Source organism: Alternaria postmessia (assembly GCF_024291825.1).
Source record: "Alternaria postmessia strain BMP 2775 chromosome Unknown scaffold_64, whole genome shotgun sequence".
In the NCBI taxonomy this organism is placed as follows: Eukaryota; Fungi; Ascomycota; class Dothideomycetes; order Pleosporales; family Pleosporaceae; genus Alternaria; species Alternaria postmessia.
The window spans coordinates 97,538-120,689 of record NW_026260137.1 but is presented as its reverse complement, the minus strand read 5'-3'; the positions used below and the strand labels follow the sequence as shown (position 1 = coordinate 120,689).

Genomic DNA, 23,152 nt, shown 5'->3' with positions numbered 1-23,152 from the left:
GTGAGCTAAGCCGCGCCGGAACCCACGCGTCGACGTCGAACACCACCAACGCGTACCTCGGTTCCTCGTCTCCCCGCATCATGATTACCAGAAGCATGGCTACACGCTCCAGACAGCATGGGGTAAACGTGTATAAACAACATGCTCTATAATAACGTCTTACACATCAAAAAATACCATTTACGACCATAAATCACCTCAGTAGATAATGGCACCCAAACAATCTGCCCGTCACACCCCGGACATCACGCTCCCAACCTCCTACAACACCCTCCCCTTCACCCAAATCACCACGCGCCACCACGAAAAAGAGCCCTCAATCATCATCCTTACACTCCACAGACCAGCCAATCACAATGCCTTTACCGACGTCATGCGCGCAGAAATCGAATCTGCGTACGGCATGTTCGACGTAGACGACCGCGTAAAATGCATCGTCGTAACAGGAAATGGGCGGATATTCTGTGCAGGTGCAGATTTAGATGATGGGTTCGGGGATGGCGTGCATGGTGAGGCGGCTGAAAAGGTGCAGGAGCATAGGGATGGGTATGTTGCTTCCTTTTTTTTCTCCCCTTTTTTCATGTAATGCGATGCGACGATATGTGATCTGCCTAATAAACGAAAGATATCTGCTAACATACAACGCTCTCTCCAGAGGCGGACGCGTGACCCTAGCCATCCAACACTGCCGCAAACCCTCCATAGCCGCTCTCCAAGGTTCTGCAGTAGGCGTCGGCATCACCATGACACTCCCCATGAATATACGCATAGCGTACGCCAATGCGAAGATCGGTTTCGTCTTCGCGCGCCGTGGACTCATTATGGAAGCTGTTAGTTCGTTCTTCTTGCCCCGGTTGATTGGGCATAGTCGCGCGATGCAGGCAGTCACGACAGGTAGCACGTATCTTGCTAGCGACAAGATCTGGGGTGGTTTGTTTGCAGAGACGTGTGAGAAGGCCGAGCAAGTGCTGCCAAGGGCGCTTGAGGTGGCCGAGGACGTGGTGAGGAACACAAGTAGCGTGAGTACGTATTTGATGAAGGAGTTGATGTATAGGGATGTGGGAAGTCCTGAAGGTCAGCATTTGTTGGATAGTAGGGTAATCTATGAGCTGTTTGGGTCGCCGTAAGTCTATCGCAAAGTTAAGATCGAACAAAGCTAATTGGTAACAGGGATAACACCGAGGGTGTGAAGTCGTTCATGGAGAAGAGGCAGGCGAAGTTTACAGGAACGATGGATAATACCAATGTGACTGGGTATCCGTGGTGGATGCCGTTGGACACTTTGAATAGGCCAAAGGTAGCGCCAACAGGGAGGCCAAAGATCTAGTCGCATATTAGGATACGAGCCAGCGTACAAAATGTACCGTTTAGTGTATTGGCATGACTTCATTGTCTATCGTCCTCAACCCACACAACTGCTGTTCGATGTCCCTGTCTGGCTCGCCTTCACGCGCGTAGCTAGCCAGCGCCCTGTACTGCATCACGCGCACCGACGGCTCGAATGGAGGTATCAGGGATTTTCATTCGTTCCTAGTGTACTTCTTTTCGTGAAGCATGCATAACCGAGGGAAACCCATATCATCCCAACCCATCCAGACCGCACTCCGTAATGGAAAACACGCTTAGAAGAAAGTGGAAGGTCGGGTAGCGGAGAAGACCTTCTTGCCAGCCTTCTTGTTGATGCGGTGGGGCAGCGGGAACTTGAGGTTCTTGGTGAGGAGCTGCTTAATGTATGGTCGGCGGATGTCGTCGGCCTTCTCGACCTCAACGACCTTGAGAATCTAAACAAGATGTAAGTGGACTGATGAACACGGTAGAGTCGGTCTGATCTTACCTGAACCTGCCTGAAACGCGATCGGTGACGGGCGGCCATGTCCTGGTAGAGGGCATCGACGGCGGCGACGCGGGACATCTCGCGGTACTCCTTGTACATGTTGTGGGTGCCGGAGCGCGAGTCGTACTTGAGCCAGATACCGAAGTTCTTGACCTTCTGGGGCTTCTTCTCGTGGATCTAGACAAGTCAGTCTCTGACATTCCTATTTGGTGGATTGTCTGACGTACCTGGTTTACGGAGACGATCTCACCGTTGGCCTTCTTGATCTTGCGGAGCTTGCCAAGGAAGTACCAGAACCGTGACTTGGCGACAACCTCGTTGGGCGCAAAGATGCGCATGCGGTAGATCTTGGGCGCGGGGTTGGCCTCTGAAGGCAGATGGCGGCCGATAATCTGGTATTCCTGGAAGCGTGCTGAAGCATCGTCAGTACTGCTTCAACCAAAGATAGTGCCCCCAGTCCAGCAATTGCAACAGCCGTGGTCGGAGAGTTCGGGTAGGTTAGGCTGATCGAGTACGGTCGTGTTCGAATTTGTCGCATGCGAACGATTTCGCGTGCATTCGCTGCCATAGTCATCCCGTCGTGCCTGCACACACTACTGCTGCTCCTTCCCAGTCGATCTCAAACTCGTGTTGTCGTGTGTCGTCATGGCGAGAGGCGTTCAAGGTCGCGCTGGCCTTGTTCGAAAATTCCATCGGCTGCGATTGCTGGACGGGACGATCTTGCGGAGAAGAGAAAATTGCTTACCCATCTGCGAATGGTTAGCAAGCGATGTTGGCATGAGCTGGCGACGTCGACTGACCTTGATTGTGCTGTGAGGTTAGTACCTTGGGTTGAGAAGTTCAGTCAGGTCGTCTCTATCGTGGACACACAAGCGAATTCGACACCAGCTTGTGGGCGCTAGCTGAGCAGGGACCCACAACAACTTGGCGGCAGGCGCGAGGGTCGTCGGCGAACAAACAGCCCAAACACCGACATGCCAACACCAAGAGCATCATCAAACACGCACCAGCTGGTTTACTGCAAACATAGTCTGCAACATGTCCAAGGGTTAAGTACACCAGCTGAAGTCGCGAAACCCTTCTGACCAACGCGACAATCGACGTTTGATTTCTGCACTCGTACGCCCACGCACGACCATGCAAGCCGCACTTGAGCCTTTCCACGAGGCATATGCCAGTGGTCTGGCGCAACCCGTCGCAGACTTCCTCAGTCCAGTTGCTCCTGCACATGATCCCGGCCGGCTGTACGACTTCTACCGCGCTTCCAGCGACGACAAGATTGAGGGCGATGTTCGATATGCGCTCAAATACAACAAGAACACACGCATGACCAACAAGGAGGCTGGCGCGTGGATTGACATCATTGCTGCTTACTGGCGCGCTGTCAGAGACATTATCAAGACTGACGAAGCAGCGAACCAAGGCAGGCTCAATGCGAATCACTACGTGGCTGTGTACGATGCATGGAAGGACTTGACAAGCAGCTTCATCAAGCACATCAGCGCTGGACTACTTCCACCATGGGCCATCTTCACCCTATACTTCACTGCGAATCATCTTAGGAAGATAGCAATCAGAGCGGACGAGCAGTTGGCCAAGTCGAAACCAGCAACTCTCAATACTGGCTACTCGGACGATATCGTAAGCACAGCCCCGCAGAACCAGAAGCTTGAAGAAGCTGCGCGAGTCTTCAACAGGATATTTGCTCTTTGTCTTGGTGACAGGAACCCAGACATGTCAGAATCGCGAAAGTGGGGTGTATACTGCATAGCCAACCTTCAGTTTAAGACATACTTCAAGGTAAGACATATCCTAGTCCGCATTGTGTAACAATCGCTAACACGTATGCAACTAGTTAAAAGCCATAAGCCTGTCTAAAAACGTCGTGCGATCCATCGAAGCACAATCTGATTTACCTACATTCGAACTGTACCCGCGAGCGCATAGAGTCACATACAGGTATTATCTGGGAGTACTAGCATTCCTACAGGAGGATTATGCCAAAGCGGAAAGCAGCTTGCAACAAGCATGGGAATCTTGCTGGTCGAAGTCGCAAAAGAACAAATCGTGAGTTCGAACAATCTAACGCGGGTGGTCACGAAGCTAAAAACACAGGCTCATTCTTACATACCTCATACCCTGTCGCCTGATCACCCAACACAAGATTCCTACGGCTAGTCTTCTCGCTGAGGCGCCTCGTCTAGAACGCATCTTTGGCCCCCTCGTATCATGCATAAAGCGAGGCGACCTCACAGGCTTTGACAAAGCCCTAGCGGATGGCGAGCCCGAGTTTGTCAGACGGCGCATCTTCCTCACTCTAGAGCGGAGCCGGGACATCGCCTTGCGCAACCTTCTCCGAAAGGTCTACCTAGCTGGTGGCTTCGACGATCTCAAGGAAGGACAAACGGAGAAGGACCGGATACGGAAGTCGCGAGTACCACTAGCGAACTTTGCCGCCGCACTCAGGATGGGCATTGCAGGCGAAGGCAGCGGCCAAGCCGTCGAGGACGATGAGGTTGAATGCTTATTGGCAAACCAGATCTACAAGGTGCGCATACCATGCCTGCAACGTTGGGCTCTACTCCACATTTCTGCAGGTCTTCTCCAGTGTCGAGGCAACCTCGTCACGTAGACCACATCGCGTCTTGAACCCACTTGGCTAACCCAGATTGCAGGGTCTCATGAAGGGGTACATCTCGCGCGAACACGGCATGGTAGTGATGAACAAGAAGGGCGCATTTCCAGGGACAGGGGTCTGATGCCTAAACACATTTTCGTACTGGATATCTCCTACAGGACTCAACCCATCAATCAACCGTGGTTGCATACCGCGACACGTCACTATCCAAGCTGGGAACGCGCATACACGTTTGCCTGTGTAAGAGGCCTCAATGCGCACATAATCACGCCATGACGTACCACACCATCGCGGCAAAAAAAAAACTTATCAAGAGCACCAATTCAATACAAGCTACCGATGTACCTCAAACTCTGCTACCCTGGTAGTTCCTGTATCTGACCTAAACCCTCGCTTGCACGGTTCGTGAGACAAGCCGGCTCTTCGTGCGCGGCCAGTCACTGTTGTAGGAACCACAAGCCGCGTTCCCGCACAGACATGCTGTCGCCCTATCAGCTGATATCGCGTTGCAGACCCCGCCCACACCCAACGCCAGTCCGCCCTAGTAATCGTCGCGCCATTTGTGCTACCTGCCCGACGCGACCCAAGGCGACTTTTTGCTGTCGTCCCCGCTTCAGCGTGCAGCGATGGTGGTTCTTGGCGCATGTGGATGTCGGCAGAGGTACTATGACTGTACCTACCGACAGTATCGGTACCACGCCTCGCCGTATAGAAGTGTGGGTAAGCTTTCGAGGAGAGGAGTCAGCGGGAAACGATCGTCGGTGTTCCCTCGGGTATGCAGGTTATCGTGTTCCTCTTTGCCTCAACGATGCACCTGGTCCTCCTCCATCCATGTTACTCCGTCTTCGGGCACCGTTATCATCTACCTAGACATTGCATGCCGTTTCCCATTCCGTTGGTATAGTTGCTGCCTGACTGGCATAGTGAGCAGCGTTTCCTAATCCCATGCACCCCAGCTCATAGCTCATTGCTCGCTTTGCGCTCCTCGCTTCCTGTTCCTGGTTGCCGTTTGCAGCCCGCATGTTTTACTTCTATTATAGCGGCGTATTAAGGCTGCATGTGCTTCGTTCCACCTAGAGCGACTCGACAATTTGTCTTACCCCGCGGATCAGATTGTGCGCTACTTTGCTAGCGATATTGCCTTTTGTCTTGCTGTTCTTCTTGTGGTTCTGGTGGTACTTGCGATACTGTTTGGGCACTTTCTTCCCGCCGGCGCGTTTTGCACTGATGGCTTGGACGGAGTGCGGGGGTGGGCGTTCCATTGTTATGTGCTAGAGTGTTTGGGTCGTATTGTGTGGTGTATCGTATAATAAGCAAATATTTAGTGAATTATGTATGTATGTGTGTCTTCGAAATGATCATGGGTTTGCTGGACACCTGCACTTGTGCTCTGTGATATTGTCGGCTTGAATACACCAGAAATTTTTCCCGGTTATATATCTAGGGTCTGTTAAAGTGTGAATGGAATGTTGGTGCCGAGTTGCCGGCCAATGATATCAGCCAAGCGAGGGTGGAGACGGAGGAGGGCTGAGTATCAAGAGTTGGAACATAGAATGGGAGGCCTAACGAATTGCTGCGCTATATCACATTGTTGACCGAAGACTTTGTATTGGTATTCTGATGTCTGAGTTTCATTCATTGTGTTACCAAATGCTATCATTAATTGGGTTGAACAGGTTATGAGGTCGACGACCATATCTTGTTACAATTTGGTGCAGCCCTGCTGCAAAAAAGAATACCTCAGACGCGAAATATAGAGACTAAGAGGAAGATAAACGCAGAATAATCGAGTGACGATGGTCACCCACGATAATTTTGTGTCTTGAGAGTCAAACCGATGTGACGAAGGCCTGCATATCGAGGCAACTTCAAGGCCAATGCAGAAGGCGCGAAAGTCAAATGAAACCCAACCTAGGCAAAGAGATAAGTATAGTAGTACAACAGTGGCGTGAGTGAGTGCCAGAAAGGTATGTTCAAACTGTAACGCCGTGCAGGATCAAGACCGTAACCGAAGAAGAGCCCAGTAAAGAGATGAGGCATAGCCGCGAGGCTCAAACGGAAAGTGTATGTACAAGAAGAGCAAGAAAAGACAGACAAGTGAAATCATTAGTCGGATCCAAGGAAGTGGGGCTGCTGTAAGCGGAAAGCTTCAGCGGATTGAAGGTGATGACAGGTCGTCCATGTGGTTAACCATGGCAACGAACAAGTCGAAGAAGAGCTTGCCGCCGTTCTCCATCTCATTCTGCATAGTGCCGCTGCGCTTGAAGGTGTGTCTGGCTCGGATGATGAGCGCGAGGTAGTGTGCACGGAGCTTCGAATCGTTGTCAGGAGTGTTGGCGTAGGCATAACGGGCAGATGTCAGAATAGTCGAGCACTGAATGCCTGACTGGAGACCTTGCTTCTTCAACGCAAGCTTTTTTAGTTCTTGTAACCCGTACTTGTCAGCTTGACAGTAAATGACGGTATCTTTCAGTATCGGTCCGACCGAGGACTGGACGACAGCTTCATGTGTATTGTTGGTGTTGCCGCCGTCTTCAAGATTCCAGCTGTTTCGTTTCTTGTCGTACTCCATGCGCGGGTAGTAGTCGCCCTTGTAGAGATACTCAAGAATCGATGAGAAGACTTCGGGTTCTTCGTCAGGTAGGTCGATGCGCTTGTTGGTAGTCTGAAAGAACTGGCCGCTACAGAGGGTTTGAAACCAAGGAGAGTGAGATAGGACATCTTCGTGCGCTGCGAAGAGTCGCTGTTCGCGGCCGACGGATATGGTGATGATGGCACTGATGGAAAAATTAGCAAAGTCGCTTGGGTTGGTCAAGAATGGATGTACTCACCTGCCTAGCGACGGCGATGTTTGATTCGATTGTGGTGATGATGCCTGGGCATGTTGTGCTAGCCTCTCTACTCTCCTCGGCGAATCCCTGAACGAGGGGTTCTTCTTGTGTGATTTAGACTTGGTTGCGCGATGTTTCGAAAAGCTGCCTTCCTGGTGACGTGTGCGGTTTGATGAGAACATGATGAAATATGAAGAGTGCGGTACTGTGCGGAGAGATGTTGTTGATACTTATATGTGCAGTGTGTAGGCAGCAAGCATACGAAACTGAGTAGGCAAGTAGACGACTCGAAAAGAACCTTAGGCAGATACGTCGTAGGGCAAATGAGACAGTAGCACGCAAGTACTAGGCGACTGCAGCCGTGTATATATACCTGACTCCTCACAGGAGGCCACTATCTGGCCCTCGGCCAGGGTGAGGGTGAATGGCGACGCGGATTGGACGCGTCCACAGGCCTAACACGTAAACGCGATATCACATGTTCCGCTTTTCCTTTTTCAGAGTTAAGAGTCAGGACGGCTGAGCCCCCGGACCTAGACCAAGTAACACTTGTGCAAGGTTGTGAAACAAGGGCGGGAACAAAGAAGGCTGATAGCGCTAGTTGGGCGCCGGTGGGTTGGCGTAGTCCTCGAACCGCAAGCAACTAGACATGTTAGAGACGAGCCAGCGAGAGCTGATGATCGATACTCGCGATGTCTCATCCCATGCTTCTGCTAGAGAGATGCGACGAGCATCACCAGCCTCGGCGACATGATGAGATGACTGGTCGCAATCTTTGCGCAGGGCTTAATGCCTGCAGCTTGCAGCTTGCGTCGGGAAGGTGGAAGCTTTGGCCAGGCACCCAAGAAAGTTTGAGGAAAAGCAATCGACGCCGCCGCCGTGCAACAGCCAGCATCGGCTCATCGCTTGCATCTGCGAATCAATGAAAGGCGGCCGTCCACCGGAGGCCCTCTCTAGAGCCCGTTTTCCGTTCCCCTGAGGGGCAAATGTCGCGTTGAAGGACCGAAACCTAGTCAGAAAGGCGTGGCGCGAGACTATGATCCGGTTCCGCGCAATAATGGGATTCGCGGCTGGCAAAAGCGAGGTCAGCGACCATGACACGGTGCCTGGTGCCGTAAAATTGTGCGTCGCTGATCAATAACCCTCAGACGCGAGGGGTGTATGAGTGGAGCGCGTTCAGGCATTCACAATGAAATCGCCCCTCGACGCGTCCTCACGTGTTCCACTCAAGCCCGCATCTGGTTTGGCGCACAACGCTACCAGGGAACCCAACGGCTCTGCAGTTTCACCACGTCTGCATTCATCATAATGGACGGCAGCAGCACCTAGAATAATCCGTCGCATCGATTGTGACGTATCGGATATGCAGCAGAGCTCCCCCCCTTATTATGCTGCTCTCCATCCTCGGTGGCGTAGTTTCTTGCTTGAGCTGGTCTTTTTGTCGGCTTTCACGAACGCTGGCAGACACTGCATCGTCAATCAGGTCATCATCCACGAAAACTGGCTGCCAGTCAGATAAGTTGTTTTTTGTTTTGTCCATTTTCAAGCCCGTCTGCCTTCAGATCGATCGCACCATATTCCAACAGCGCATACAACACTTCTGGACGGTGCGAACTCAGTATGGATAGGCCTCGGGTTCTGCCGCGATCCGCTCGTCTGTCAGCATTTACTCTCCATCTATTTACTCCGTTGTCTTTTTCGACTTGGAATGATGGGCAAGCATGGGGAATTTCGCTCTTATAACCAATTGACTGGAATGCCAAGGACCTTTCCTGGAGACCAGCCAAGCTCGTTTGTTCACTCAAACATCACCTTTCTTTAGACCAAAGAAAACACTCACCACACTTGTTGAGCCATTTGGAGTCACTTTCGGGTGCGATATGCGTCTTATACTGGACTGATGAATCGTGTCTGTTCGTTGCTTCCTTGGTTCTATCTCAAACAGGCGTTGTGTCACACAATTCGCAAGATATATTAGATTCCTTGTCAGCATGTACTCCTAACAAGCGCCATGCGTCTTCGTAGACGCCAGCACTACCGAAGAACTTACTGCGCTGGGTAACACATGAGATATCGCGCTTCCCTTCCTGACCGACTCTCTGTAGAGTGTTGCGACGCAGGTGACGAAGTCCACCATCTTAAATATACTGGCCTACAATCAATGTTGATGTGTTGCAGTTTCATTCAAGAGTACTCGAGCTTGGCAAATGCCGCTTGCGCCCGGCAGGATCCCACCGACCGTCAGGGGTGCCATAGCAGGTATTACACGTCCGATATTGTCCAGTAGGGGCTCTTTTGTTCGTAAGAGATGAACAACGACGACGATCTTCGCCGCTGGTATCTGCACACAGCTGTAACCAACTACGAGAAACAGACTCTTTGGCTTGATCAATCGGATTGTAGATGGCAGCATTCATTTTCATTGTATAGAAGTGACCGGATACTATGACACTTCGGACCACCAAAGTTTAGAAGCTTTTTCTCGTAGCTCATCTTCACGGAGAATCTGAGCTCGGGATTAACTGGAGCTGAGATCATGACCCCAGTTCCGCCTTGTGCGTTGCATACGCAAGGATGCTGACTGCCTTGTCTGGACTGCCGCTCAGCAGCGCGGCCAGATGCAACTCAAGCCTTGGAGTCTTTGAGAGATTGATACCAAGACACTTGGGACCTTCATGGATGCCACGCTGCAGATCTCATGAACTGAACTGGAAAACTCGTGAGATCGATGGTAAGGATGGCGGGCTATCCTTACCTCAACGGTGTTCCTTAGGTGCATGTGTCGAATGTCAAGGGTGCTCATTATAAGGAACCTTTGTAGAATCACGCCCCACACCGGGCAACACGTTGGGCGGCCATCTAATTAGATGACCCAGCAAGTGCAGTAGTATGGCAGTCACCACCAGCCTGCATTGGAGAGGGAAGCTGGCCATGTGCACTTAGTATAAGAGCTCTGGAGATCCGCACTCAGCTGAATCGTTACAGCTTGATCAATGGCTGGCACCGCGGTTGTCAAGGCCCTTGTGGCATCTTTGCTTCTGGGTTCGGGCGCTTCAGCGTCTCCTTTGGTTAAGAGACAAACCACGCTCACGCTTGACGGTGTACAGGAGCAGGCCCTTGCCAATGCGTACAAGGTACTGGATGGGACTCTGTCAGATGGTCTGAACAGGTCCACATCATGTAACAAAGACACTGTTGCTGTACGCAAAGAATTGTAAGTACTTCTGGAAATGATTCGACGTATGTGTTAACACATGATAGCGGCGACCTCACTAAAGAGGAGCGGAAGGCATATACAACAGCCGTAAATTGTATCTTAAAGGCTCCATCCAAGCTTCCTGCCGGTCAATACCCGGGCGCAAAGTCTCGCTACGATGATTTTGTAGTCGTCCACATGAACATGACGCCATCCGTTCATGCCACCGCAAACTTCATGCACTGGCATCGCTACTACATATGGGCGTATGAAACAGCGCTTCGCAAGGAATGCGGCTACGAAGGCTACCAGTATGTGTCAATCTACGAGGTTTATTCGAAGTGAACACTAACCTAATATCTCTTATCACAGGCCCTACTGGAACTGGGCAAAGTACAAGGATTTGGTCAACAGCCCTATCTTCAACGGCGATGAGTGGAGCATGGGTGGCAACGGCGATCCAATTGGCCCACACGCTGGCATGAGTGTAGGACCGGGACAAACGCTTCCAGGCGGTCCAGGCGGTGGTTGCATATCTAAAGGTCCTTTTACCAACCTGACAATACGTCTCGGTCCCATAGCATCCACCATGGACCCCAAGCTGAACATCAAGCCCAATCCGCGTGCTGATGGCTTCGGTGACAATCCTCGCTGCCACCGTCGTGACGTGAGTAACTTCTTCACAGAAAGTTACTTGCGGCCTCAGGATCTCCTATCCCACATCACCAGCAACAAAGCCATCGGTACCTTCCAAGATTCTCTCCAGGCCAGCAATAGCAACAACCTTGCTGTGCTTCACATTGCTGGTCATTTCAGCATATGGGGCGACCCTGGCGGTGATGTGTACGTGAGCCCTGCTGAACCAGCCTTCTGGCTGCACCACAGCCAGCTCGATAGACACTGGTGGATGTGGGCCATGTATCAGGAGAAGGAGATCAAGTCTCGGACGAGTATGTACGAAGGCGGCACCCATTGGCTGATACCCAACAGTCCTAGAGGCAAATCGACAGATGAGCAGGAGCTGAACGTTGCAGCTCCACCGGGCAAGAATCATCTTGAAAGCAATCAGTTTTTTTCTACCACAGCAGGGCCGCTGTGCTATGTATATGCTTAAAAAAATCGAGGACCTCACTCGCATGTCTGAACGACTTGCCCATTTAGCTATCATGTGCTGATCAGCATTGCGTCTTAATATAATTTGATTCTGTTTTCGCACCATCTCTGCGCTTTCGTACGTGTCCAGGTGTCGTTTTGGTGTTTCCAATATCTAGATCTGCCCTCGGCTGCTATTATCAGTCCCGAGAGCGATGCCTCCCACCTTGACCATCTTCGAAAGACGGGATACTCTTGCCTCTCTTACCCAATCGAGAAGGTAAAAAAAGTCCAGGTATTCACTTGTCGCGTAAGCAGACACACGTGATGACGGGATTCTAGCGCGACGCGCTACCGGTAGATCATCCAGTTTGAGAAGCGACGGATGACATCGGTGGTCTTGTTTCACCCACCCACCACCCCGCCACATCGAGAACTGCCGGTACCAATGCATCAACAGTCACGAAGATGGCGACCCCGCAAGCGAAACGTCGCCGGCTAAATGAAGCCACCAAGACGCTCCAGAAGCCGTTCAAATCGCCGTTCCGCACGCCCTTGAAGCCTAGCATTGGAGACGATCCGCCATCCTCAGATCCGCCTGAGCTACACACTCCTGCCCGCAAGGCCTCGGAGACAAATTTCAACACTGCCAGGAATATCGCTCCTGCGAGCCATTATGCACAGCACTCAACCACCGCTGAGCCTTCTACACGGCCACTGCCAACGCCGGCAACGTCCAAGGTGACAGCACGTGTCTCGAAAACTCTCGTCTCACGGCCAAACACAACCACACCTTTGCGGCTCGCTTCGAAGAAGACAGCATCGAAACCCTCAGTTGCACGCGAGATCATGCAACTCCGCAATGAGATCCAGATGCTTACACAAGCTCAGACCCTCGCTACCTCTACAAAAGACGACGACTTGGTTATGCTAATAGACAAATGGCGCACAGCGAGTCGTGCAGCTGCCGAAGAGTTGTTTGGAAGTACTCGAGACAGGGTCAATAGAATGGGAGGGGTAGGCGCGTGGAAGGAACGTGAGAAGGAATCAAAAGAACGGCAGATGCAATGGGATAAGGAAGAGATGGAGGCAGAGCGAGAGAAGATGGAAAAAGCCAAAGAGAGCGGAGATGTCTCGGAAGAAGAGTATGATCGGTATGCTGAGATGGATTCGGAGAGAGAGAAAGGAGAAGAGGAGAAGGAGACGTTCAAGTGCGCAGACGACGATGTGAGTACGCCGAGACAGTTGTGAATCTATTATCACTGACAGGGAGACAGTCGTTTACGATGGACATGATGCTCAAGACACTCAACATCGACCTCAAGCTCATCGGTTACAACAAGGAAGCGCAAAGGTGGGATGGATGACATTGAAGAACTAAGAGCACCATCCGGTATATTCTCGGCTCGTACCTCGAGTTTGACAGACCCCACCTATACATGACTTGAACTTGCCCTGTCCATGGAACAGATATAGGCATCATGATAGAACTACACGATACAAACTGTAGGTCATCTTTCACAGCTGTTGTTGTGCGGAGTAACTTACTATGTTAGGATGAATGTTCACGGCGATACCCTTACCAGCGACGGAGTTTGTCAACACCTAATGCAGATCTTTACGAATGTTGAACGATGCCATGCCTGTGACGTCATTCTTACTCCACATAATACTACTACACTACTAGCATTACTAATGTTCACGCGCGACGACGGCCATCTTGTTCCTCTAAGCACTCTTGATAACCCAATTCCCAACCTTTCATACCAATCCAATCGTTTTCCTAAACAACCTATCCGTTCCAGATTCCCACTCCCATCACCAACCATGTCACTCAAAGGCCAAACCGTCCTCATCACAGGTGCATCAATGGGCATCGGCGCAGCCATAGCCCAACGTCTAGCCGCCGAAGACGCAACACTCATCCTCTTCGCCCGCTCAGGCGACAAGCTAAAAGCCTTGTCCGACTCTCTCAAAGCCAAGCACTCGAACCTAAAAATATTCCTATCCGTCGTCGACGTCCAAGACCACACCTCCCTCAGCACTGCCATCTCACATATAGTCCAACAAGTCTCACACATTGACGTTTTGATCAACAACGCTGGTCTTGCCATCGGTGCGCCCTCCAAGTTCCCCGACCTCCAAATACAGGACATCATTACTATGACGAACACTAATATCAATGGATACATGTTTGCTGCATACGCCGCATTGAATGAGGGAAAGATGAAAGAGAGGGGCAAGGGCACGATTCTCAATGTCACTAGTACAACGGGGTTAGAGGTACCGCCATTCCCGGGTGAGGCAGTGTATCATGCTAGTAAAGCTTGTCAGGAGGCTTTTACCAATGTGCTAAGGACGGAGTTGGTGGGCACGGATATCAAGGTGCTTGCGTTACGACCAGGGGTTGTGGCGACGAATTTCCATGAACAGCGGTATGTCGTACATCTCTTCTCGTACATGGTGTGGATCTCGTACATGCCGTTTCCGTACTCTCCCACTTTTGGTCCTGCGGTGGAACTTTGAACTGACAAGGAATTTAGTGTTGGATACGACAAGGAGAGCTATGACACTTTCATGACCGGCTTCGAGCCTCTTGTTGCTCCTGACGTTGCGGAAGCGGCTGCTTTCATGCTAAGCCAGAAAGATCGGGTTAGCGTGAAAGCGTTGGATGTAGTGCCTACTGCACAGCGGAGTTTACAGGTGTTTGATCGGGAGTGGAATAGTAGAGACAAGGCGAGGAACGAGGAGACGATGAAAAATTGAAAAAGCGTGAGACTGGCGACGGGTATCGTTAAGCAGGTTTAAGCTGGATATAATATGCCCAGAGCTTCATAGGTGAACGAAACTTGCTCACCGACGCTACATAAGTACCGAGACATAAAAGAGTTATGGAACTCCTATATTGGTGAACATGACACACTATAGTTTGCTATCACCGTACGTGAGAAATATACATCAGTTCGTATCACATAACACCACCACCACTTCTCCCAGAAATGCCCCTCATAGATGTAGCAAAGTCAGATCACTGAAAATTCATCACAGCTTCTCTGCATCGTTAATGCCACCGTTTGTGATGATATATGTTGCTTCCTTCTCCGGCATGTCTGAAGTGGTGCGTTAGCAGATATATGCCAAATAGCGATGCATGCTGACATACCAGGAGAGTCTTGGATCTTAGCAACACGCTCTTCACCTCGACCCTTGCGAAGCAAGATCCTTGTGGCAGAAGCGTGCGCGAGGATGTGACCACCAATGGGCTTGCGGCCATCTGCACTAGCGAAGAGAGCGCTCGCTCCAGGATCGCTCTGAACTTGGTTTGTCAGGAGCACGGCGACGTTGAACTCTATGCACTATTAGGTTGAATCAGAACCATGAGGGAAACTTTGGAGTACCTTCAGCCACATGCGTTAGCTTCGAGAGGAATTGGTTGAGCTTTTGCTGCCGCTCATTGAGCTCACCACGGCCCGTATAGTCGACACGAAAAAGAGCCATGATACTGTCGATGATGAGTAGGCGGTACTCATTGCTGACAAAGAACTCTGCGACTTTGTTGAGAAGTTCCATCTGATGCTCCGAGTTCACAGCACGCGCATAAGTGATGTTGTCTTGAGCTGAAGATTGTCAGTAGAGATATCAGAGGGAGTAAGATGATACACACCAGTCTCGGGGTCTACACCGAATCGCTCTGCAATCTGGGCTATCCTCTCTGGTCGAAATGTTCCTTCAGTATCTGAGTAGGTGTGAGACGAGTTCAAAGGCAGCGATGTTCGACATACCAATGTAGGCTACCTTGCCTTCCGCACCACCCATGTCCTTCGGTAGCTGTGCGATGACAGACATGGTATGTGACAACTGGGTCTTTCCGCAGCGGAATTCTCCAAAGACCTCGCTGATACTCATCGTCTGGAAGCCACTATGTATCGTCAGCATCGATATTTGGAACATAGGCTGACACAGACACTCACCCTCCGAGCACGGCATCGAGCGCCTTACTGCCAGTAGAAATCTTGATGACACGCTTTCGCAAATGTCCGAGCTCATGAGCAGTCTGAAAGCCTCCCCCAGAAGGCTGTGCTGCACGTCAGAGATCTACACTTGAGTGTGAAGTGGACGTAGTGATGTACCTGGCACTTTGCGATGGCATCCTTGACTTTGTCGACCTTGATTTCACTGAAGCCCTTGATCTTCAGTAGATTGCGACGAGTAGCCGAATGCACTGATGCGATGGTATAGTAGCCATTTGACTTCAGCTTCGAGATATCGACAGCACCGATACCGTGCGCCTGGATCGCATCGATATCAACGATGAAACCGTCCTGTGTGTGTTCAGTCAATTTGCATCTCATCTCAGTGAGAGGAAGTCACTCACATCATTGTTCGAGTCGTCACTCGCAACCGAAGAAGCGCCCATAGTAGGTCGTGATGGTAAATGACTAGGTATAAGACGAAAGGGAGCGATACAAGGGAGAGTACGAGTGCTGCGTGTGTGAGGGACAAAGGTGGGAATGAGGGAGAGATGGTGGAAGAAGAAATAATGGGAAAGTCTGCGAAAGGCGAGACAGCGGAGGAAGGCACGATGAACGGGGGCGCTGAGGTCTGTTCCGTCTGTGTAACACTGAGGAAGGAAGGCGCAACCACCACCATCATCAACGCGACGCCTCGCAACGAGGAGAGAGGAACACACGTGCATCTTAGAAATGATGAGCTCAATTCGATTGAATCGACTACTAGAGGGGCCGAGTTGACGGCCTGGAAACTGCGACTGAGCAGTGTCAGATCCAATGATGGGGATACCGGTGACGACAGCCGGTTCCTCCATAAGCCAACGGCCAGGCAGAATAAGGCAGCCGTGGCCAACGCTGTACTGTTGGGCATCATAACAGCTCTCGGGAATCGTGCAGTCGAGTGGACTGTAGATGGTACTCTAGTCAGTGAAGATGAGATGGATCTCGGAAGTCAGATGCTGATGTGACTGCATATATTCGAAATAGATGATACAATCTAAATCCAAGCTATGCAAGCACAGTCATGTATGAAGATAATGATAGCAGACAGATACACCGACCCCGCTCCCGACATACACACACAGTCTCCTTCACTCTTCCTCGTCCATACTACCTCCATCCCCTGGGAACAAGCTTTCGCACCAAACCACCACAGCGCCTTCCAGCTCCATAGACGAACCTGGTTTATCCAAGCACATTCGCACTGGTAACTCTTCTGCCGAAGAAACTACCAAGCCAAATCGCTTGTATAAAAACAGGTCGCCATCCAAATCGCCAAGCCGTCGTCTGTCGAAATAATGGTAGAATGGTTGAAGTAAGGGATATAACGTTCGTGGGGTATCAGTATAAGAATCGTGAAGAACTTTTCTCATATCCATTGATGACTCGTGAATGCGTGAGATATGCCGAAATGATGCTGAGATTGGCTAGGGAAATGATCGTGATGAAATGGTAAACCTAATGAAAGACATGGTAGTGCATGCCATAGGGGCCAGTACTCGCCACAATATTACTCATGGCGAGACTTGGGCATAGCTTGAAGTCGCTTAGGCGACAGCAGCGGTGGGAGCAGCGGCCGGGACGGGAGCAGCAGCAGCAGCAGCGGCAGCAGCAGGCGCGGCAGTAGCGTCGCCGTTGACCTCAGCCTGAGTGCAGTCGCGGGAAATGTGGCCGGTCTCACCGCAACGGTAGCAAGTCTTGCCAGCAGTGTTCAAGGGGCCGCCGTTGGGGGCGGTGCAGTCGCGGGAGATGTGGCCTAGTTGATGTCAGGGGTTGTATGCTGGAATGTGTTCAGTCGACTCACCAAGCTTGCCGCAGGCGTAGCACTTCATAGCTTGGGCCTGGCAGTCACGGGCAAAGTGGTTAGGTCCACCGCACTTGTAGCAAGTGGCCGGGCGAGCGCCACCAGCGAAACCGCCACGGAAACCTCCTCCATAGCCGCCACGAGGAGGACCGCCAGCTCCACGACCCATTCCAGGGTTGGGGCAGTTGCGGGCAAGATGGCCAGCGATACCGCAGCTGTAGCAGCGTCCGCTGGTGCCGGCTCCACTCAGACGCAGAGTTGGGCAGTCAGCCTGAACGTGTCCGAGACCCTGGCAGTGGTAGCACTGCTTGGCTGTTCCTTGGTTAGCTCTTTACTTCTTTATCATGCAGGGTTGTATATCGCCGAAAGCGCGCGAGGGCCATTGGGCGAGTCCTCGATGTGAAAACGGGTAGTGTGGATTGCAGTGACGTACTCTCGGTGGTGCGGGGATGCGGGCATCCGTTAGACTCGTGGCCTGGCTGCTTGCCTGTAGGGAGGTTAGTCCATAGTCGCAAGTGGTTTTGGGGTGGTCTTACAGTTGTAGCACAGCCTCTCAGAGGAAGAGCAAACCTCTGTATATCTCCGTCAGTCGCAAGGTCTCTCATGAACGCTGCAACACTACTCGTGGCGGCGCATTGTAGGTACTACACTCAGAACCAACATGCGCGATGTGTCTTCTGATAGTGCAACCGCAGCGCGCGCCACGAGTCGATGCGCGGGACGGCTTACCGGCATAATGGCCAACGTTTCCGCACTTGAAGCACGCACGACGAGACAGGGAAGACATGATGTTGTTTCTCTGGGTATATCTGGGAAGCGTATAAGTATACGCTCGGTGGTTGCGTGAGTTGCGCAGGGAGTGGGTCGCGAATGAGGGGTGGTTTTGGGTGGTGTGTTTGCTGCGACGTCTGCTCTGCTCCGTGTTCGCTCGAGGGAGTGCGCGCGCGACTAGCAGAGCAGATAGGGCGAAAGTACCTGCTTCGTTTGCTTCTTCAATTTCCTTCACCTGCGTTCGCCAGTCAGTCGCAGATTTTTCGAGGGGCTGTCGTCGAGGGGTAAGGGAACGCGGACGAAGCACGCGCCAGGGCGGAACCTGGCGCGCACCATAGGGAAGGGGCGATTTTCGGCGGGCGCAACCTACTTGCAACTTTCCTGACCTTCCCACAGCAACTCTTCTTCAACCTCCTGCTAAATGTGGTGAGAGATTTGGGGGGATCGTGGAATGTTCGGGCAACGGGCAAAATGCATCTCTCATAGCTGTGGTCCCTGCTTCGGTTGCGCTAGCGAAATGCGCAATCTGGTTCTTCCCGAGGTCGAACTGAACCATAAACAGCCCCGAATTGCATCATGCGCCGTTTCATAGAACCCGACTATGCCGTCTTCACTCTAGAAATGTCCCGTCTCCTATCATCGTGCATCAGAGGCGCTTTCATCGTACCGTGGGGGCCCTGGATTGTTTTTTGCCCCTCCGCTGCTGCCGCCAGTTTGAGAGCTGGTCCTCTCCGCCCCGCATCATGACACGATTGTTGCAGTCGTACCCTGTAGCTAAGATGCAGAGTCAGCTTCCCCAATATCAGCAAACCAACGCCCTCTGTACAGTCCGCCCATGTCAAAAGATTCGAGCAGGTGGTTGTCCCAAATATTCATATCATTCGTGTCTATCTATTATTCAATGCCAACAGTAGTGACAAGTTTTTTTTTTAATAATCGTGGTCGTTCGCTTGCCGTCCTCTGTCGTGCCAAAGGGTAGGTCTCGTGGCTGGAGCACGTTGCATCGCGCTTTGTAGGTCTTCTAGTCTTCAGACTCGATGACAGCAGGAGCCTTGAGGGTCTTGGTCTTAAGGAAGTCAAGGCCTTCGCCACCCTGGATGACAGTTAGCGTTCGGTTTCACAGACCAAGAGGTATCTCTGAGAACTTACGTATGAGATCAATGGTGATACTTCGATACCGGCCTCAGCGTCCTCGCTGACAACGGTGGCGCCAGCGGCCTGGACCCACTTCTTGCCCTGGGTCATGATGTCCTGCTTGCTGGTATCAGGGTCGTCCTCACCAGTTCCGCGGGCATTCTTCAGGGGCGAGAACTCGTCCTCACGCTTCACTTCCATGCAAGCGAATTTCTCCAGAGTCAGGAAGGGGAAGCAGTCGAAGACGAATTGCTCCAGCTTGATGCCGTTTGGTTTCTCTGGCTTAATGGTCTCACCGGTCTCGGTGTTAACGTAAGGAATTTTCTTGCGCGCAACGTGGTGAGGAAGCTTCTTTGCCCACTCTGGGATGCTCTCAAGGAACTTGTATGAGTAGTAGTGGTTGACGATGTTGGCGGCGCGGAACTTGAGTAGGCTCGAGTCCTTGGAGTCCTTGGCCTCTGCGTCTTCGGTTGAGATCTCTGAGTACTCGACAACATCTGGCTTGCCGTTCTTCTGGAGGATGAGACCGACAGACTCCTTGGCGTTGCGCTTGCGAACGACCTTGGTAGCGATGTCAACGTTCTTCGACGCGGAGAAACCGATAAAGGCAGGGTCGGCGACCTTGACCAGGCAGTTGTCGACACAGTATGCGTGGATGTGCTGGATGCCACGCTTGCCCATGTCTTGTACGACACCGGACTGGATAAGAGCTTGGTAGAGACCACCGTTGCCATCGGGAGCGACGGCGACCTTTGACTTGCTCTCCAACAGGATCTTGCCCTCGTTGGAGATGCATGGCAAGACACCCTGCTCGAAAATGACAACGTTCTCCTTCTTCAAGCCAAAGTAGTTGTTCTTCTCGAAGAAGTCGGCGGTAGGGCCGCGAGTAGGGCCGCTGGTCATGACGTACCACGGGATGGTAACGCTCTCCTTGTTGTGCTTCTTGGCGGCCAGCATCTCGGCCTTCTTGATCCTCTCACCCTGCAGCTGGAACAGGCTCTTCTTGCTGGGCAGTCCAATGTCGAAGCATCCCTTGGGCGCTGAGCTGCCCAGACGGGTACCCTGGCCACCGGCCATCAGCACAACCGCGACCTGGTTCTCGGCGATGAGGTCCAATCCGCTGTTGTACCATTTGTCGAGATCTTCCTGCTGGGAGGAGAGGACGGAAGATGTGGCATTTTCGGGGAGGGGCTCGAGCTTGTTCTCAGTGGCTTCGGCTTCGGCGGGGTGGAGGGCGCGCTCGGTGATTTCGTTGATGTAGTCAGGGTTGAAGTTGCTCAATTGCTCGTAGAGGGTGGCCTTCTCAGCAGTGGAGAGCTTGTCGTAGAAAGCCTGGTGTTTCTGTTAGCAAGGGAACATGAGATGGGAGCGTCTCAGAAGTCATGGCTGGGTCCAGTGAGCCACTTGGTGCTCACAATGTCCAGCGAGGTGCTCCCAGACTCGCCCACGGCAACGTTGGGGCTGCACGTACAAAAACTTGCTCTTGGCCAGCCTTCTGGTACTTGGACTTGAGCTCGTTCAGCTGCTCCTCTGATGGCTCCTTCGCCGGTGTGCCCTGAGATGCGCCCCCTGTGATGTTGAGCTTCTCGAGCGCGCTGTTGACCGTGTCCTTGATGGCGTCCATGATGATGCGGGGTATTGGTGGGGTAATTTGTGTATTAAAGAAGGATGTTGCTACTAGTTCCAAGGTGTATGCCTGAGATTTACACCGAGTTTGTGGAAAAGTACGGTTTTGCTGCCTCACCGCGCCTTTATGAAGAATCGACTACAGCATAGCTCTGACGCTCGTGTTGCCCCACTCGGCGTAGGTCCCTACTGCACATGGGTAGGAACGAGCCCAGAGCCTCCCGAGATCGTCAGCGCCCGCAATTCGTCACTAATAATAGACTTTTTGTGTATTCTGTATCCTTCATTCTTCATAAGCTACAGCCATGTCGTAAAGCTACGTGTGTAACTAGTCATCGCTCATGCTGCCATGCGCAAATACAAAATTTAACCCAGATGCTTCTGGTTGCCAGCGAACGGCCAAGAACAAAATTGCCGCTCCGGCGCAATGCATGAACACCGGGCTTTCCAAAAAGCAAGCCATATGCAACTCCACAACGCCATGATGTCGTGTAACCACGTTTCTCATAATGCGGTGCATGTCATTACGCGTGTCCATTGACCTCCGCCTTCTCAGGCTCAGCAGGCTTTAGCGCTTTTTGAGGCGCTGGGTTTAGTATGCGAGTGGCATCGATCAAGCCGGCGTTGGGGTTCAGCTTGAGGCCAAAACCTGGGAGATCAAGGGTCTTGACGTCGAGGTATCCCTTGGTGGGGATGGGCTCGTTGGTGAATCTGCATCTCATTAGCAAAACATTCGGCAAACGATTGAGCGGGAACTTACAGGTTGCCGAAGACGGGCAGAACAGACTTGCCGTCTGGTGAGTTTGCGAGGTACTCTTGGAACGGCGAGTTGGCCTGAGAAACAACGAAATGGTACGAGTATGGTCCACTGGCGTGGGGCACAACAGGAATGTCGTAGGCAGCGGCCATGGCCGAGATCTTGATGAGCTCAGTCATACCTCCAACCCACATGACATCGGGCTGGAGGATGTCCAGGTTGCGGCCCTCGATGAGCTTCCTAAAGCCGTATCGCGAGTACTCGTGCTCGCCTGTGGTAAACTTCATGCGAGGGTGAGCGCGCTTGATCTGCTCGAAACCATCCGAATCATCGGGTGACAAGCACTCCTCCCACCAGTTCAAGTTAAGGTGTTCGGTGGCTTTTACGACTTCGATTGTGTAGGGTACGTTCAAGCTCATGTAGCAGTCAACCATGAGAGGGAAATCTGGTCCGACGCTTTCACGGTGCTTGGTGAGGAACTCGACGTTCTTCTTGAGACCCTCAACACCCTCACCAGGGCCGTAAGGCAGTGGTACCTTGGCGCCAAAGAAACCCATCTCCTTTGCTGCTGCAGGCTCAGGACCAGTGCAGTAGAAGTTGAGCCTCTCCCGGGTAGCTCCGCCGAGCATCTTGTATACGGGCTCATTGCGAATGTGGCCGAGCAGATCCCAAATAGCAAGATCGATTACTGAGATGACGGCAACTGGGAGGCCTTTGCGACCATAAAACATGGACGCACGGTACATCTGCTCGAACATGTGGTTGGTATCTCTAGGATCTGGAGATAAATTAGAACTGTTACTCAATACATTATCCAACTGAGTGCTTACCTTGGCCAATCAGGAAGCGCTCGAAATGCTCAGCAACTAGCCAGCATGCTGGCGGACCTCCGAATCCAGTAGCAAAACCCTTGGTACCGTCACTGGCCTCGATTTCAACACAGAAGGATCCCAAGACATTAATGCCCCAGCTGGTTCTTGACTTGCGGTAATCTTCATACTGGCTCATGGGAGTCGAGATCTTGCTATCAATGAGCCAGTGGCCGCCAGCAACATTGTGATAGTCTCCGCCGCTGCCGGGGCCTTGGGTAACGAAAGTTCGCACGTGTTTGATAGTGGGAAAGGAGCGCGCTGCGCCAGAATCTGTGGAAGAAACCATTGTGAGATCAGGAAGAGTTGGTTACACAGGAGAAGCAGACGACAAAGCGTGAAGGAGGGGTAGATAAGTGCTTGGTAGCAGAGCGCAAATGTTATTTAAACGGCGGCATAACTACGTGCCAGGTTTCGTGTCTCGTTGAAGAGGGTCCCTCGGTCCATCTCGCTGCGATTTGCAACGACTGGGGGAGAATCCGTTGATACTTGGGCCAAGAAGTGGAGCGCACGCGCGTGAGCAGGCGTCGATGTGAGGCGTTCGGCACGTTGGCCGGAATGTGGACAAGGCCGAAGCATGTGTTTTTGCA

The 23,152-nt window shown here is 52.0% G+C and overlaps 11 protein-coding genes across 11 annotated transcripts; 5 read left to right on the top strand and 6 right to left on the bottom strand.

The window, feature by feature from the left end:
- Positions 1-208: 208 nt before the first annotated feature.
- Positions 209-1,327, top strand: J4E82_008260 (uncharacterized protein; the record flags this gene model as incomplete). The annotated part of the gene is made up of 3 exons (XM_051734494.1): positions 209-546; positions 656-1,123; positions 1,171-1,327. 3 exons carry the CDS (start codon positions 209-211, stop codon positions 1,325-1,327), a joined length of 963 nt encoding a protein of 320 aa, XP_051585771.1.
- Positions 1,328-1,622: 295 nt separating this feature from the next.
- Positions 1,623-2,583, bottom strand: RPL20A (60S ribosomal protein L20A; the record flags this gene model as incomplete). The annotated part of the gene is made up of 4 exons (XM_051734493.1): positions 1,623-1,781; positions 1,835-2,011; positions 2,062-2,246; positions 2,580-2,583. 4 exons carry the CDS (start codon positions 2,581-2,583, stop codon positions 1,623-1,625), a joined length of 525 nt encoding a protein of 174 aa, XP_051585770.1.
- A 388-nt stretch (positions 2,584-2,971) lies between these two features.
- J4E82_008258 (uncharacterized protein) lies at positions 2,972-4,593 on the top strand (the record flags this gene model as incomplete). The annotated part of the gene is made up of 4 exons (XM_051734492.1): positions 2,972-3,634; positions 3,690-3,901; positions 3,950-4,382; positions 4,510-4,593. 4 exons carry the CDS (start codon positions 2,972-2,974, stop codon positions 4,591-4,593), a joined length of 1,392 nt encoding a protein of 463 aa, XP_051585769.1.
- A 2,028-nt stretch (positions 4,594-6,621) lies between these two features.
- On the bottom strand, positions 6,622-7,485 carry J4E82_008257 (uncharacterized protein; the record flags this gene model as incomplete). Its single annotated transcript, XM_051734491.1, has 2 exons — positions 6,622-7,249; positions 7,304-7,485. 2 exons carry the CDS (start codon positions 7,483-7,485, stop codon positions 6,622-6,624), a joined length of 810 nt encoding a protein of 269 aa, XP_051585768.1.
- A 2,811-nt stretch (positions 7,486-10,296) lies between these two features.
- J4E82_008256 (uncharacterized protein) lies at positions 10,297-11,613 on the top strand (the record flags this gene model as incomplete). The annotated part of the gene is made up of 3 exons (XM_051734490.1): positions 10,297-10,517; positions 10,565-10,810; positions 10,872-11,613. 3 exons carry the CDS (start codon positions 10,297-10,299, stop codon positions 11,611-11,613), a joined length of 1,209 nt encoding a protein of 402 aa, XP_051585767.1.
- A 446-nt stretch (positions 11,614-12,059) lies between these two features.
- On the top strand, positions 12,060-12,958 carry J4E82_008255 (uncharacterized protein; the record flags this gene model as incomplete). The annotated part of the gene is made up of 2 exons (XM_051734489.1): positions 12,060-12,818; positions 12,869-12,958. The coding sequence occupies 2 exons, from the start codon at positions 12,060-12,062 to the stop codon at positions 12,956-12,958; spliced, it is 849 nt and encodes a 282-aa protein (XP_051585766.1).
- A 460-nt stretch (positions 12,959-13,418) lies between these two features.
- Positions 13,419-14,357, top strand: J4E82_008254 (uncharacterized protein; the record flags this gene model as incomplete). Its single annotated transcript, XM_051734488.1, has 2 exons — positions 13,419-14,026; positions 14,135-14,357. 2 exons carry the CDS (start codon positions 13,419-13,421, stop codon positions 14,355-14,357), a joined length of 831 nt encoding a protein of 276 aa, XP_051585765.1.
- Positions 14,358-14,633: 276 nt separating this feature from the next.
- DMC1 (Meiotic recombination protein dmc1) lies at positions 14,634-16,008 on the bottom strand (the record flags this gene model as incomplete). Its single annotated transcript, XM_051734487.1, has 8 exons — positions 14,634-14,701; positions 14,755-14,940; positions 14,990-15,208; positions 15,256-15,327; positions 15,374-15,510; positions 15,563-15,666; positions 15,722-15,913; positions 15,967-16,008. 8 exons carry the CDS (start codon positions 16,006-16,008, stop codon positions 14,634-14,636), a joined length of 1,020 nt encoding a protein of 339 aa, XP_051585764.1.
- Positions 16,009-17,148: 1,140 nt separating this feature from the next.
- J4E82_008252 (uncharacterized protein) lies at positions 17,149-18,192 on the bottom strand (the record flags this gene model as incomplete). Its single annotated transcript, XM_051734486.1, has 5 exons — positions 17,149-17,357; positions 17,406-17,717; positions 17,839-17,892; positions 17,942-17,977; positions 18,135-18,192. 5 exons carry the CDS (start codon positions 18,190-18,192, stop codon positions 17,149-17,151), a joined length of 669 nt encoding a protein of 222 aa, XP_051585763.1.
- Positions 18,193-19,197: 1,005 nt separating this feature from the next.
- On the bottom strand, positions 19,198-20,934 carry J4E82_008251 (uncharacterized protein; the record flags this gene model as incomplete). The annotated part of the gene is made up of 3 exons (XM_051734485.1): positions 19,198-19,269; positions 19,326-20,642; positions 20,782-20,934. 3 exons carry the CDS (start codon positions 20,932-20,934, stop codon positions 19,198-19,200), a joined length of 1,542 nt encoding a protein of 513 aa, XP_051585762.1.
- A 526-nt stretch (positions 20,935-21,460) lies between these two features.
- J4E82_008250 (uncharacterized protein) lies at positions 21,461-22,851 on the bottom strand (the record flags this gene model as incomplete). Its single annotated transcript, XM_051734484.1, has 3 exons — positions 21,461-21,647; positions 21,697-22,471; positions 22,524-22,851. 3 exons carry the CDS (start codon positions 22,849-22,851, stop codon positions 21,461-21,463), a joined length of 1,290 nt encoding a protein of 429 aa, XP_051585761.1.
- Between the last annotated feature and the right edge of the window lie 301 nt (positions 22,852-23,152).